Source organism: Gouania willdenowi, chromosome 1, assembly GCF_900634775.1.
Source record: "Gouania willdenowi chromosome 1, fGouWil2.1, whole genome shotgun sequence".
NCBI lineage: Eukaryota > Metazoa > Chordata > Actinopteri > Blenniiformes > Gobiesocidae > Gouania > Gouania willdenowi.
Window position 1 is genome coordinate 44,184,938 of NC_041044.1, and position 16,301 is coordinate 44,201,238.

General features: G+C 35.3%; 1 protein-coding gene across 3 annotated transcripts in view; it reads right to left on the reverse strand.

Annotated features, from left to right (window-relative positions):
• Nucleotides 1–16,301, reverse strand: part of sorcs3a (sortilin related VPS10 domain containing receptor 3a) — a 109,229-nt gene that overhangs the window by 83,979 nt on the left and 8,949 nt on the right. For all 3 annotated transcript variants that reach the window (XR_003674392.1, XM_028451735.1, XM_028451727.1), the window contains exon 2: nucleotides 358–457. Coding sequence is in view for 2 of the 3 variants with exons in the window: in XM_028451735.1 (XP_028307536.1) it covers nucleotides 358–426 (69 nt within the window). In the remaining variant the exon portion in view is untranslated. The remainder of the gene's footprint in view (nucleotides 1–357; nucleotides 458–16,301) is intronic.

Below are 16,301 nucleotides of genomic sequence, written 5' to 3' on the forward strand. Positions count from 1 at the left end.
AAAAGAAAAATAAGAAAAGAAAAATTGAATTAAATTGAATAAATTAAGAGGAAAAATAGAACGAAAACAAAAATAAATGAAAAAATTACAATATTGAAAAGATTATGATAAAAAAAAAAAAAAAATTATAATAAATTGTATTCTTGTAGTTTGGTCCACTTTGGATTTTGGACTTTTTGGCCAATGAACCAACAAACGATCCCATGACATGACATTTATAGAAGTGAGTCAGCACCAGATCTGAGACGAGTTCATCTTATTTCCACATGTTGCTAAAGCGAAGAGTCATCAAATCATAAAACCATTTCATGTTTTTCACAGATTACTGTTGGTGTTTGTTGATAGACGTGTTCTCACCTTCCTCTTGTTCTTAGGACAGATGTAGAGGTAACTCAGGACCGTCTTATATCCCACTTTGTCGTTCATTCTCTCGTACGTTGTTCCGTAATCCGTGGATCTGAGGAGGAAACAGGAAGTGGTGAAAGTTTATGTTTATTCTGCACCTCTATGCCAGAATACAGAATTATTGAATTATCTAAGCTCTGTGAGCTTTATGCAACTTCCTGCAATATATGTCAATTCCTGTGACATTATGTATTGTTATTTAAAATTGTTTAAATTATTAAAAAATACACAAAAAAAAATAGAAAAAATACATAAAATCACAGCAAAGAAAAACATTTATGCCTGTTTCTGTAATATTGTGTATTATTTTGTGTGTGTGTGTATGTGTATGTGTCCGTCCTGACCGTAGTAGCTCTCTGATCACATTATTACGTCTTTAAGAACTGACACGATCAATTTGATCAGAGCTGCACTTTGAAGCATCGCAGGATTATCATCATCATCATCATCATCATCATCATCATCCTCACTTTATACTGTGTGTGTCCTCCATTGCTGCAGACTGAGCTGTTAACTGTTTAAGTGTCAGTTATTGATTAGCACTCCTCTTCCAGTCCTTTAATTTGCATCGATCAATCACTATGAAGTCAGTGTAAAGTGTAAAACAGGTGTTGAGATCCTGGAGGTGTGCTGTCCTGCTCGTTTGGTTTGCTCGTACACGGGTTTGCATGAATAGACAAACTAAAGCTTAAAAAAAAAAAAAAAACACTAAAGTACAGAATTTCTTTGGTGCAACAAAAACACATTTGTGAGTTTTTGTTGTTTTGTGTGTTTTTGGAGATATGTTGTGTTCTTTGTGATTATTTTGTGCAACTTTCTGTCATTTTATATACTTTTATTGTCGATTTGTGCATTTTTCACCCATTTTGTGTGTTTTTAGAGATATTTTGTTGTTTTTGTGGCTATTTCGTGCAATTTTTGTCATTTTTTATAATTTTAGTTTCTTTGTTTTTTTTTGGGGTCATTTTGTGTATTTTTGGAGACATTCTTTGTTCTTTGTGGTTATTTAGTTCCATTTTCTGTCATTTTTTGTATTTTTCTTGTAGCTTTGTGTATTTTTTTTAGTGATTTTGTGGTTTTCAAGGTTATTTTGTGCCATTTTCTGTCATTTTGTGTATTTCTTTTACATTTTTGTGCTTTTTGGGGGTCTTTTTATGTGTTTTTGGAGGCATTTTGTTTTCTTTGTGGTTTTCAAAGTTATTTTGTGCAATTTTATGTCATTTTGTGTCTTTTTATGATCATTTTGTGTGTTTTTGGATGCATTTTTTTGGCACAAAGTTATACTGAAGGCTGTGTGTGGACAGCAGTTGATCAGGAGCCAAAGTCTGATGTAAAGTGTGAAAATGTTTGAATTCTACATGTAGATCATTTCCACGACAATGGTTCTGAATCCTACACATATACAGTCTCTTGGCACAAACTCCAACCTTTCCCGCAGCGAGAAAGCAAACATCACAAGTGCTCACAGACGCAGACGTCAGAGTGAATAAATCCCAAACTTGTCATCGTTGGATCACATTTTTGCTGAGTTGCATAACATTGACGGCGCAGCGTGACAGAAGGCCGGTCCATCAGCAGCAGGACGGCAGCCAAAGGAATACTCCATCACAGATTCATTTATTTTAAAGGATTGAACCCCTCACGTACAGTTCACCCTCTGCAGTAAACACAAACTGTACCGCACTGCAACCACAGAAGAAGAACTTCAAGTTTTAACCCTCAGCACAAACCTGCTGTAAGCACACACACACATCACAAACTACAAATCTGGGTCCATCATTGATTAGACTTTGTGTTATTTTAATATCTTTTACATCAATAACATTTATTCACACATTTTTAAATTCACTTTTCATGGTAATTGGAATGAATTGACAATTGTGAGTAACTTTCAAATAACTGATGTTGATATTTTAGATGATGCCTTTGTTCAATTTTTAAAAAAAAATCCTGTTAATTCCCATGGAAAGTTTCCAACTTTAAAAATTCTCAAAATTTTGCAACTTTGGTTGATTTCTTTTGTTTTTCAATTGTATTATTTTTGAGGATACAAAACCACACATAATTAGAAAACTATACAAAATAAAACAATAGTTACACAGAATTAGAAAAAAATGACAAAAACACACAGAATGTGCTAAATGATAGCAAGAACACACAAACAACAACAAAAAAATACTCAAAAATCAAAGAGAAAAACACACAGAATGACAAAAAAAAAATCCATTACCACAGAAAAGGGTTAGGGTAACCTAAGCCTAATCCTAACCCTAAAACTAAAACAAATGACTACAAAAATAGATAAATGACAACAAAAACACAACACGAGAGAAAATTGTACTAAATGATAATTTGCAAACCATGGACAATTAACTCACTCTTTACAGGCATTTATTTACACATTCAGCACCGTTAAGGTCAAATAATCCCAACTTCATCTCATCGGACAACACAAACTGAAAAACACTGCGTCTACCATCAAGCACGGTGGTGGTAACATAATGCTATGAGGATGCTTCTCTTCAAGTGGCAAACGAAACCTCGTCAGAGTCCAAGGAATCGTGATCCTTGATAAAACATGAATGAATCGCTTTGAGGAAGTAGAATCAGGCACAAGTCAGAGTCTTGATGAGAATGTGACACACGATAAGTACGGTGTACATTTTAGGACATTCTCAGGTCTCACAGTGAGGTATCAGGTGTAAGGAAAACCTCTGTCATTCATCAGGCCAAACGGACTCATGACTCAGCAAAACCTAATCAAATTAAACAGCCTCAGGCTTCAAAATAAAAGACTCAACAGCCACAGGCCACAAAACATGACAAGGTGTTTTATTTTGAAGGAACCGGAAGTACAGATGACGATCCAGTAAAAAGTGACCATGAAAAGCTGTAAATGGACTGATACGCAGACATGGAGCAGTGAGGAAGAGACTTCATGTGTAAAGGGAACCTCATCAGAATACACGGAAATACGTAGTTAAACCTAAAGAGAGTAGAGCAGCCCGCCTACCTGCCCGTTCTGATTGGCCGAGTCGTTTCAATGACACCAACATCAGCCAATAGGGTGCAGCCTATGTGACGGTGTATGTGGATTTTTATATATATAATACATTTAAATGTTTTTAACTAAAAGGAATGCAGAATTATTTAGGTGTCACGTCATTGACCCTTCAGAGTTCTAAAGTATTTTATTTTCACCACTGACTGTTTTTTGCTCCTTCGTCTGCCATTGCTTATTGCACCTATCAGTTATTATCAGTTATTATCACCTGTCAGTTTTGTCAAACAATTGTGACGTTTTATCGCGTTTTCATTATGTATGGGTCGGATGAGCATAACCTGAGAATGCAGACTGAAGTCGCATCAGAACTTATCTGATTTACATATGAAAGTGGCCAGGGTTGGATTTGAAAATAATCTGAAACAGTCACTTGTTTTCGGCATTTTCAGGAGTAAATCGAACATTTCAGTGTTATATTAATTCCTGATTTTAAATAAAGAAAGAAAAAGAGAGTTTGTCAAACACATCGACCTCCACAAGAGTAATATAAAAGAAGACGTAGTCATCAACATCCCTGCCAGATTGGTTCTCATTATAACTCACAACCTTTCCTTAATGTCCTAAATCTAAGAACTTAGATGTACACATAAGAAAATAAAATCACATCAGAATATACAATTATAACTATCTTAAACGCTTTCTGAGAAAAACTGGATAAGGGCAATAACTCCGAAAAAAACAAGTGCACACTTCTCATTTTCGAACTCTATCAAGGTATTGATACCCTGAAGCCACACATCAGATTTATTTATCGTATCTTAAAAGATTTCTGAGAAAAGCTGTCCCCTTTAACTCGGACGGACAGACGCACGCATGGACGGACGGACGCACCTTCACACTCTGTGGCGGGGAATAACAATCATCACAAAAACCAACAAAGATAATGAATCATTTCATCTATGAGGAGAAACTGTTCTACTTTCCCTCGCTGTGAACTACAGGAGCCAAAAAAGTGGCGAGAAAAAGGAAAATCCCGGCCTTAAAACTTTTCCTTTGAGGGCTTTAAAGGTAAGTTTGTTCTCAGCCAGCTCTGATGCGTCGGAATAAAGAAACAGTCGTCTGTAGTAGTGATGACGAGGTGGGAAAGGTTCAGGGTCCACATCAGCATGCTTTATGCAACAAAAAAAAAACTAGCCCGCTTTCATTTCTGTTGAGACAAGCACTTGGCTGGGATTAATGGCTGTTTGAGGCCCGCGGTGAAAGATAGCAGCTCCAGCACAACCATCAGTTAAAAAGGCAGATATGACTGCGGGTGTTACATTAGACTCTGGACTCATCCTCAGTGTGTCTGTGACCATGAAACAGAGAGAAGGCCAAAAGCTTGAGAAGACGCTTTGCAGAAAGAGCTACAGCACAAACAGAGAGAAGTCTGACTTTAGGAAAAATAATGCTGAGCTTTAACGAAAAAAAACTATCTGGGTAACCATTACTATAAATATTTAAAATGTACTTATTAGATGATCTATGTTTAACAAAACCCATTATTATGCACCATATTCATTTTATTGCCTTTTAAATATGGGACTACTTAACAGTTTTAGAGATCTTTGGGGTCCATCCGTAAAGTCAGCAAAATGATGGTCCATTGTTCCATAAATCTGTGATTTATTTATTCATCTGAATAAAATCCACTGTTATTCAGAAAGTTTTCTAATATCATAGTCATCTTAAAGATGGAAATCCTTGTTTTCATCAGAAATAAAATGGGTTAAAAGTGACCAAAAACGGTGGAAAAGGGATTTTAAAAACCACAGAAATTGGTTAAAATCTGCAAATTAGAGTTGACAAAAATGGACAGAAAAAGTAGTTGGAAGATTAGTTTAAACTGACAAATAATGGGTGTGACAAATGGTGAATGTGGTTAAATTGGCCAAAATAAAGATGAAATATGGTGAAAAGAGGTTAAAAGTGATAATAATGGGTCAATATGTAACATTAGGTGTAAAAGTGGTGGAAAGGGTTTATAAGTGCTGAACATGTCTGGAAAGTGGAAAAAAAATAGCAGAAAAATGATGGACAAATGGGAGAAATGTAGCAAAAATCCACTAAAAGGACTAAAAATATGGCAAGAAAAAGTGATGAAAATAGGTTAAAATATGGCAAGTTTGGTGTAGTTGCAGAAAAGGGTAAAAAAATTAAATAATTGGCTCAAATAAAAAGCTTCTTGAAGGCATCTGGTGACCACCAATTAGGTTCCTGAACCTAAGGTTGAGAACACCTGCTCTAAATAATCAGGAAAAGTCTATCCTCAGAGTTTGCGTGTCTTCAACAGTCAGTGATTTACTCTCTAATTTCATCCACCAGAGCATGTCAGCGCACTGTTTAAGGAAGAGTAAAGGTCCCCTTGGAGAGCTCTGCTTCTCTGCTTCACTGTCTACACAGAGGAACTGTCGCCCCCTGCGGTCATAGATCTTCTTTCAGTAAACAAAAGAGGTTTACATCGACATCTTTAACTTTATCTGACTTTTTAGAACAACTAAAAGCAGCACAAGTTGTTATTTTGATTGAAAAATCTACTAAATGATGTAAAAATCTACTAAATGATGTAAAAATCTACTAAAATGATGTAAAAAGTTACTAAATGGTGTAAAAAGTTACTAAATGATGTAAAAAGCTGGCTGAATGCTGCACTCCATTAGAAAACAGGCTCTAAAAATGTAAAGTAAAGCCAATAAAACAAATAGAGCACAATAATGTGTTTTGTTAGCATAGATCTACTAATAAGTACATTTCCAAAGTTTTAGGCCACATTTGTAAAAACAGTGGAGGATCTCTTTAAGTTCTTCCATTTTCATACAAATATGTGCATTTTCTCCTGATTACATTAAAAAGTACAGGTAAGTGGAAACACTATAGAACAGAAATGAGTAAATGGAGACCAAATGACTCAAAATGCACTGAAAGAAAAAGCCCATAGAAAACAAAATGGCAACAAATGTACTTAAAATGACTCCATAACACATAAAGTGACAACAAAGAAACAACTGAAAATATAACAACAAACAAAAACACAAACTAATTATTTTTTCTAATGTTAATGCTCTGATTGGTCTTTTTTGTAACATGAATGTTCATCATGTCGTTTTAGACGGTAACGGTGTGAGATAGTGATTAAAGATGCTGTAAAAGTTGCGTTGCCAGGTTGGATTTACTGTGTCTGAGAGATGGGATGCTGGGGCATTTTGTTGGATCTCTGACAGCCGTATCTGGCAACGTGGAACAACGAGAAGCTAAAAACACCAACATTTTACAGCTAAGTTGAATTGTGCTGCTGTAGCGTCGTTAGCATACACCAAAGGTCACCAACACGGTGCCTGCAGGCCCAAGGTAGCCCGCATGGACCATGTGAGGGGCCCTCAGGAGCTCTAGTCACCAATGAGCTCCATCTAAAATCTGATTCACTTTCCACGATTCAAACTCACAAAGATAAATACATATGACAGATGTAGTTATTATTTAGTAAAGTTAAACACTGCTGCATGTCATAAAGTTTTAGTATTAAATCAACCATCTTTAAATGTTTATTTTCAGTGAAATATTGTGATAAATGTTTGGTGATTAGTCAGTGGTATGTTATATATTATCTGATTTAAAAAAAACCGCTAGGTGGATTTTTGTAAAACGTGACATAATTGATTTTACAAATGTTACATGTTAATACAGTCATAGGCAACTGGCGGCCTGGGTGCCACATTCCGCCCTCGTTCTAATTTTTTGCGGCCCCATAAGTAAATGTACAAAATTACAGAAAAATACACAAAGCAAGAATACATTAAAAAACACAAAGAATTACAACATACAGTAAAAGAAACAGAAACAGAAAATACTCATACAAAACTACTACATATGCACACACACACACACACACACACACATCTATTTCTCAGCAAGCTGCAGATGTATAAATAAATATTGAACCCCCCACCTGCACTATTTATTCTAAATGCTGATATTAATGTTGATCATGTGACCTCTGATCAAACAAACACATTTTTGCAGCCCCCGCTGTGATAATAAACAGGAAGAGATTCAAATTCTGAAGTAGCTGGTTATGATTTACAGTAAATAAACATAACATAACCTAGAGCGGACATGGGCTCATCTGTGAAAGTCACATTTACCAATAAACGGGAAGAGATTGATCACCTTTATAATAAGTGCTGACTAGGCACTGGGAGTGAGACAGGCTGACTTGATAATAATGTATCATGTTTTTCTGCAGACAGTGTCTTCTCCTCGTCCTTCTCTCTCTGCTCTGTTTCAGGTGTCGTGAAGTTGATGATGTCACTTCCTGATCTGTGGTTCACGACTCAACTAGTCTGAGACACTCTGATGTTCTATCTCTCTATCCTGTTCTGTTGGTCCTTCTGTTTACTAACCACAACCAGTCCACGCAGATGGCTGCCATCTCTGAACCTGGTTCTAACAGACATGTCTTCCTGTTAAAATGAAGTTGTTTCTTCTCACTGTCACTAAATGCTTGTTCATGTGGATCTTGTTGGGTTTTTTCTTTCTTGATATGAATTTTAGATTTTGATAAGCGCATTGACATGACTTTGTTGTAAATTGCGCTAAACAAATAAAGTTGAATTGAAATGAAAAGTTGCCTATCTCTGTGTTAGATGTTCAGTTAAAAGTTGTTTGTTAGGAGCCAGTAAAATAGGAAGATGATCATTTTCAATGAAATTTAATGAAAATGAAACAATTGCATAAATTAGGAGAAATAAAGTAGCTCACAGTTTCAGAAAGATTGGTGAGCTATGGCATACACGTTAGCCTGCGCTAACATCAGTGAGTTTATGTTGAAATATTCCTATTTTTATTTTTACCAGAGGAGCCACTCGACTGACGGCTTTGTGTGGGTAAAACATCACAACAGTGAGTTTTTCTTCGTGAGATGAAGTGAAAGAAAGTGAAGTGGTTTTCTTTTCAGGGGAATCGAACAGTGTGAAGCTACAGAAGACGAGAATAAAAGGCGTTCAGAGACGTTTGAGGACAGTTAGCAGACGCTATTGGTGCATCAGTGCTGACCAAGCTGAGAGGAATAAAAAAACAGAACCGTGCACTTAGAGGAGAACCAAAGGAGTGAGCTGAGACAGAATCATCACGTCGCCCTGCAGCAGGACGTACAGACATGTCGTTGTTGCTCTGTCAGAGCGAATCAAAGCCCGGTCGACTTTTTGACGTTGCTTTTCTTCGCCTGGAACAAAAAAACAGGCTGTTTTTGAGGGCGACGAGAGCCTCGACTGAAGCGTCTTCAGATGTTTGGAGACTCAAAGGTGATTCGTGGGAGAAAAACGTGTGCAGCGAGAATCTGGAAAAGGTCGAGAAGAAGAAAAAGAAAAGCCTGAAGCGGGAGTGCGACCTGACGCTTCTCAGAAAACGCCTGAATGAGTATCAGACGTTTCCGCCACAATTCCTCAGATTGTTGCACTCTTTTGTTTTCAGCTGACAGACGAAGCCACGGGTCGCTCACACAGTGCCTGGTTGGAGACCAGCAGGTTGTGGACACGTGGGAAAACCCAGTAAACACAGGAAGAAAAGCCCAGAGGAAGCGTTCTTTGGTTATTCCGTTTTAAAACCAAATCAAAATAACAAATAAACTATGTGGTTATTTTTGTTTTACTGTTTTAAAACCAAAGCAAGCTGCATTTTTCTGTTTTAACATTCAATCTTGTTTTGTTTGTGTGATATTTGGATATTTAAGTGAAATTATGATGGGAACTTCATGTTGACTGCCCCCCAGGGGATGGGTTAAATTTCAGAGGACAAATTTCAATATATATGTGAAACAACATATATACATGACGAATAAAGGCTTAAAGCCAGTTTCATTTAATTTAATTTTTAATTTTAATCTCACCACACAGAGTAGACCCACATATGGGGGCAGACTTTTACTCCTGGACAAAAAAGGAACAACGCATAATTCACAATACTGATGAAACATTATTAATACATAAATAAATCCCCAACATGCACATGATGTGTGATTAAAAGAACCAGAGGTGGTGTAATGAATCTACTGGTGCTCCTCGTTTCTTGTGATCAACTGATCCGTGTTGACGGCTGTCGTTAGTGGCTAGTGGTTTATAACGTGCAAAAATATATATATTTTTTAATGCCCTCAAAAAAGCTGTAATTGTTTTTGCAAAAGTGTCAAATGGTATAATTTCTAACGTCTATTGTTCCTCACACCAGCCTCGCAGTCCATAGTCAGTCACTAGTTTATCTGGATACTATTTGGACCATAACACTGTTCGGTAAAGTTGTCAGATATTCACAGATTCAGACTTCCAGCATCAATAACTCTTTAACAAAATGTCATTGACACAAATTATTCCTCTTTACTATCGGTGTGAGGTGGACAACATGATACAAGATCATTTTAATCAAACAAAGCAGAATAAAAGTCCGTCTGTGTGTCCCCTCTGTCCATAGTTTCCCTTAAATATCCAAATATCTCACAAACAGAACAAGATTTCATTCATTGTCTGGTTTTGGATTTTTCTGTATCTATGTTTTGGTTTTAAGTCAGTAAAACAAAAACAACTACACTGTTTATTTGTTATTTTGATTTGGTTTTAAACCAAAGAATGAAGGATAGATAGATTATGAATGCATGAGTCTTTGTATTTACCTTTTATGAACCATAACCAGGAAATAAGAAGGTTCTTTATTAGTCCCACTATGGGAACATTTGGTCGTTACAGCAGTGATAAATACACAAATATAAGAATAAAGCCAGATTTATGTAAATACACACACATATAAATATTGTGTCGTGGAATGTTGTTATTTTTAGTTATTTTCTCTTGTCATCGTGTTTCATTTTAAAAACTTGCAAAAGTATGTTTGTTTGGACGTAACATTTTGTAGAATTTTTAAATCCTTCATTAGGATCGAAACTCTTTAAGAATGAGATCAAAACTAAAGATGCATGAAGAAACTGTGAGGTCCAGCTGGTTTCCTATCAGCTCAACTCCTTACTACGTATTAGCACGTGGAAGATAAAGGGTTAAATCACGTCTGAAACTCAAAAATGAGAGAAAAAACATGAATAATTGTGCAGCAGTCACTAAATGCTGAAATAACTCTGCATTTTTACAAACCATTGCACGAAATTCCTTTTAAATTACACAAAAAGGAAATCCAAAGTGACAAATATACTTATTAGAAGATCTACAGTATGCCTTTGAAAGGGCCCTTAAACAGTGCGCTGACACGCTCTGGTGGCTGCAGTTAGCATTTAAATAATGGACAACACAAAAACCCTGAGGATAGAGGTCCTTTTGGGTGGGAGTCCTTCAGCCACCAGAGCGTGTCAGCGCACTGTTTAAGGGAGAGTAAAGGTCCCTTAGAGGAGCTATTCTTCTCTGCTTCATTGTTTACTACAAAACCTCCGAGTTGGAAGTGTTGCCCCATGCGGTCACAGATTATTTTTCAGGTCACAACTGTTTTTATCTTCTTTCTGTAAATAAAAGAAGTTTACATCAGAATTTTGACTAAAAAAGTTGATCTAAAAAACTGATAAATGATCTAAAAATCAGGCTAAAAGTTTCAATCCAATAGAAAACGATGGGATGTTTACAGACAGTGGGACCGCGTGACAATTTTTTTTAATCAAAAACAAAATACATTAAAAGTCACCAAAAATGGTGAAAAAGGCGGTGAAATGGGATTTTAAAAAACACAGAAAATGGTTAAAAGTTGCAGAAAAAGTGGGAGTATCAATATTGGAACAATTGGTTTAAATTGAAAGAAAAATGGATTAAAAGGAGAAAAAATGTGCAAGAAAAAGTGATGAAAATAGGTTTGGTGTAGTTGCAATAAAAGGGTTAAAAATAAGCAAAAATGGGCTGAAATTGTTCAAAAAATATTCTGAGTTTCTTGAAGGCATCTGGCGACCCCAAATGGGGTCCTGAATCCAAGATTGAGAACCACTGGATGAAATGGATGAAGGAATTTGCATTGACGTGGAATGATGTCCATGTTTTTAATCTTCACACTCTGCTATCGGAAACTAACGTGTACGGATTAGACTTCAATGCAAAGATGCTACATGCTACATGCAGAAAGAAGACGGAGCTGATGTATTTAATTTGGTTTCATGTGTTGACTAAGATCTGCTGTAAAGTAGATTGAAATGGTTAAGGTAATTGGTTGTTGAGAATAAAAAGGTTTTATATCATTCTACAGTCAAAGTGAGGATGTTTGTGCTCCGTCATGTTTGAGTTTCACCAACACGAACATCATTGGAAGGCGACACGCGGCTGCAGAAACAGACCCCGCCTGATGTTTTCCTGCATGAATAAAAATGGTAATGCTGCACAAACTCCAAACAGATAAAGAAGCCCAAACGCTGCACGTCGACAGCACGTTTTTTTAATCTCCTGTGCTGCCATCAGCAGAGCGTATCTCAGCTATAATGTACGGCCTGTCACACAGTTTATCTGTGGAACATACACTCGGGCCAAGATCCGCCGCTGTTAATCAGACACACACATTTTCCTTCCTGTGTTTTCCCACCGACGGCGAACGCCTTTCTGCTGTAATGCAGAATCCACTGAAGCGTAATTGGAAATGACTTTAGAGGATTGGCTGCTTGAGATCACAGCAGCCTGGAGTTGCAGGTGTCGTTGGAGAGACGCGAGCGCGACGTGGAGAAAATAATGGCATTTTAGAAGAGTGAGCACGGCACTGTGAGAACCGTGTGTCCATAGAGTCAATGTCTCTGAGTCTGTTAAAATAAAACCAAAACACATTTTCCATCATTGAGAATCCAGGTTGTGAAATGCTGTGATTTAATGAACCAACTATGACCTAAACTAGGAGGAAAAACTCCTACTTTAATAATAATAATAATGACATTAAAGCAGTTTATGATACACAACGTCACAGCAGGGAGACAGAAACAAGAAAGGAACTGTCAACATTCATTTTCCTGAATTTATGAGGAAAAAAAAAACAATAAACAGTTTTTATCTGCAAAATCAATAAATAAAAAATTACATTAAATAAAATGATAACATATATGACATCATCCACATATCAGGAGCCAGCGTTTCCCTCTGCTGACCATACTAAGAAGCTATAACTAAGTAACTGTGTAACTAAGTAACTATGTAACTATGTAACTATGTAACTATGTAACTTGGTAAATAAATAACTATGTAACTAAGTAACTATGTATCTATATAACTATGTAACTAAGTAACTATGTATTTATATAACTATGTAACTAAGAAGCTATAACTAAGTAACTGTGTAACTAAGTAACTGTGTAACTAAGTAACTATGTAACTAAGTAACTGTGTAACTAAGTAACTGTGTAACTAAGTAACTGTGTAACTAAGTAACTATGTAACTATGTAACTTGGTAAATAAATAACTGTGTAACTAAGTAACTATGTATCTATATAACTATGTAACTAAGTAACTATGTATCTATATAACTATGTAACTAAGTAACTATGTATTTATATAACTATGTAACTAAGTAACTATGTATCTATATAACTATGTAACTAAGTAACTAGGTGACTATGTAAATAAGTAACTATGTAACTAAGTAACTATGTAACAATGTAACCTGGTAAATAAGTAACTATGTAACTAAGTAACTATGTAATTATGTAACTATGTAACTATGTGACTATGTAACTAAGTAACTATGTAAATAAGTAACTATGCAACTATGTAACTAAGTAACTATGTAATTATGTAACTATGTAACTAAGTAACTATGTAATTATGTAACTATGTAACTATGTGACTATGTAACTAAGTAACTATGTAAATAAGTAACTATGCAACTATGTAACTAAGTAACTATGCAACTAGGTGACTATTTAAATAAGTAACTATGTAACTAAGTAACTATGTAACTATGTAAATAAGTAACTATGCAACTATGTAACTAGGTTACTATGTAAATAAGTAACTATGTAACTAAGTAACTATGTAAATAAGTAACTATATAACTAAGTAACTAAGTAACTCGGTAACTAAGTAACTATGTAACTAGGTAACTAAGTAACTATGTAAATAAGTAACTATGTAACTAGGTAACTAAGGAACTAAGTAACTATGTAACTAAGTAACTAGGTTACTATGTAAATAAGTAACTATGTAACTAAGTAACGATGTAAATAAGTAACTATGCAACTATGTAACTATGTAACTAGGTTACTATGTAAATAAGTAACTATATAACTAAGTAACTAAGTAACTCGGTAACTATGTAACTAAGTAACTATGTAACTAGGTAACTAAGTAACTATGTAAATAAGTAACTATGTAACTAGGTAACTAAGGAACTAAGTAACTATGTAACTAAGTAACGATGTAAATAAGTAACTATGCAACTATGTAACTATGTAACTAAGTAACTATGTAAATAAGTAACTATGCAACTATGTAACTAGGTGACTAAGTAACTGTGTAACTATGCAACTATGCAACTATGCAACTTAGTAACTATGTAACTATGTAACTAAGTAACTATGTAACTAAGTAACTATGTAAATAAGTAACTATGCAACTATGTAACTAAGTAACTATGTAACTAGGTGACTAAGTAACTGTGTAACTATGCAACTATGCAACTATGCAACTATGTAACTAAGTAACTGTAACTAAGTAACTATGTAAATAAGTAACTATGTAAATAAGTAACTATGTAACTAAGTAACTATGTAACTGTAACTAAATAACTAGGTGACTATGTAACTAGGTAAATAAGTAACTAAGTAACTATGTAACTAGGTAACTAAGTAACTAGGTAACTAGGTAACTATGTAACTATGTAACTATGTAACTGTAACTAAGTAACTAGGTGACTATGTAACTAGGTAAATAAGTAACTATGTGACTAAGTAACGATGTAACTATGTAACTAGGTAACTAGGTAACTCGGTAAATGACTAACTAGGTAACTAAGTAACTACGTCACGAGGTAACTAGGTAACGATGTAACTATGTAACTAAATAACTTGGTAGCTAAGTAACTAAGTAACCCGGTAACTATGTAACTAAGTAGCTAAGTAACGATGTAACTAGGTAACTAAGTAACTATGTACCTAGGTAACTATGTACCTATGTACCTAGGTAACTAAGTAGCTAAGTAACTATGTAACTAAGTAGCTAAGTAACTATGTAACTAAGTAGCTATGTAAATAAGTAACTATGCAACTATGTAACTAAGTAACTATGTAACTAGGTGACTAAGTAACTGTGTAACTATGCAACTATGTAACTAAGTAACTATGTAACTAGGTGACTAAGTAACTGTGTAACTATGCAACTATGCAACTATGTAACTAAGTAACTATGTAACTGTAACTAAGTAACTATGTAAATAAGTAACTATGTAAATAAGTAACTATGTAACTAACTAACTATGTAACTGTAACTAAATAACTAGGTGACTATGTAACTAGGTAAATAAGTAACTAAGTAACTATGTAACTAGGTAACTAAGTAACTAGGTAACTATGTAACTATGTAACTATGTAACTGTAACTAAGTAACTAGGTGACTATGTAACTAGGTAAATAAGTAACTATGTGACTAAGTAACGATGTAACTATGTAACTAGGTAACTAGGTAACTCGGTAAATGACTAACTAGGTAACTAAGTAACTACGTCACGAGGTAACTAGGTAACGATGTAACTATGTAACTAAATAACTAGGTAGCTAAGTAACTAAGTAACCCGGTAACTATGTAACTAAGTAGCTAAGTAACGATGTAACTAGGTAACTAAGTAACTATGTACCTAGGTAACTATGTACCTATGTACCTAGGTAACTAAGTAGCTAAGTAACTATGTAACTAAGTAGCTAAGTAACTATGTAACAAGGTAAATAGGTAACTTAGTAACTATGTAAAACTTAGTAACTGTAACTATATAACTGTAACTATGTAATTATATAACTAAGTAACTGTAACTAGAGAAACTGATGGTGACAAACATCAAAAGGTGAGCATTTCCCTCAGCTGGCTCCTGATTGGCTGGTGACAAACATCAAAGGACCCATCAGCTATAACTATGTAACTGTGACTATGTAAATAGGTAACTAAGTAACTGTGTTATTATATAATAGTAACTAATTATTTGTACATAACTGTAACTATGTAATTATGTAACTAAGGCGGATTTAATCGAGTCCAATAAAAGACTTTTAATCTGAAGTGTGATTATAAAATCTTTAAGAAAGGGATGAAGAACGTTGAACAGGAAATAGAATTAGTGGTAATAATCTCCTCTCAAACCACACACAGAACATTCCATGTACTGGTCTGACCAGGAACTGAAGCCTGTTCTGAACTCTGTCCTATTTTCTCGCGCTTCCTCTGGGACGTCGTTAAAGGAGCCGAGAACAGACGTCACGGTCGATCGCACGTTTGACACATCATCTCCTAATGATCTGTCAAAGCTAAAATCAAAGGACACAGCGGAGGGCAGCATTAGAGAACCTATGAATACCACCCAGCCACAAGATTAGGAACACCCCAGGTGAAGGACGCAACACATGTTTGGTTTGTTTGGCCTGTACACTGAAATATTTGGTTATCGGAAACTAAAGGTTGACAAGAAAATATGTCCTGGTGTTTAACATTTGTGTTGGTGTTCTGGTTCAACTGGTGACGGTGTTCTCTGGTGACAGACTTCTCTCTACACAGCACTACAGTGCACATTTTAGGACATCCTCAGGTCTCAGTGATGTATCAGGAAAACCTCTGTCAGATGAAACAGCCTCGGGCTTCAAAATAAAAGTCATCAGACGGGCCATAAAACACAACATGGTGTTTTCTTTTGAAGGAACTG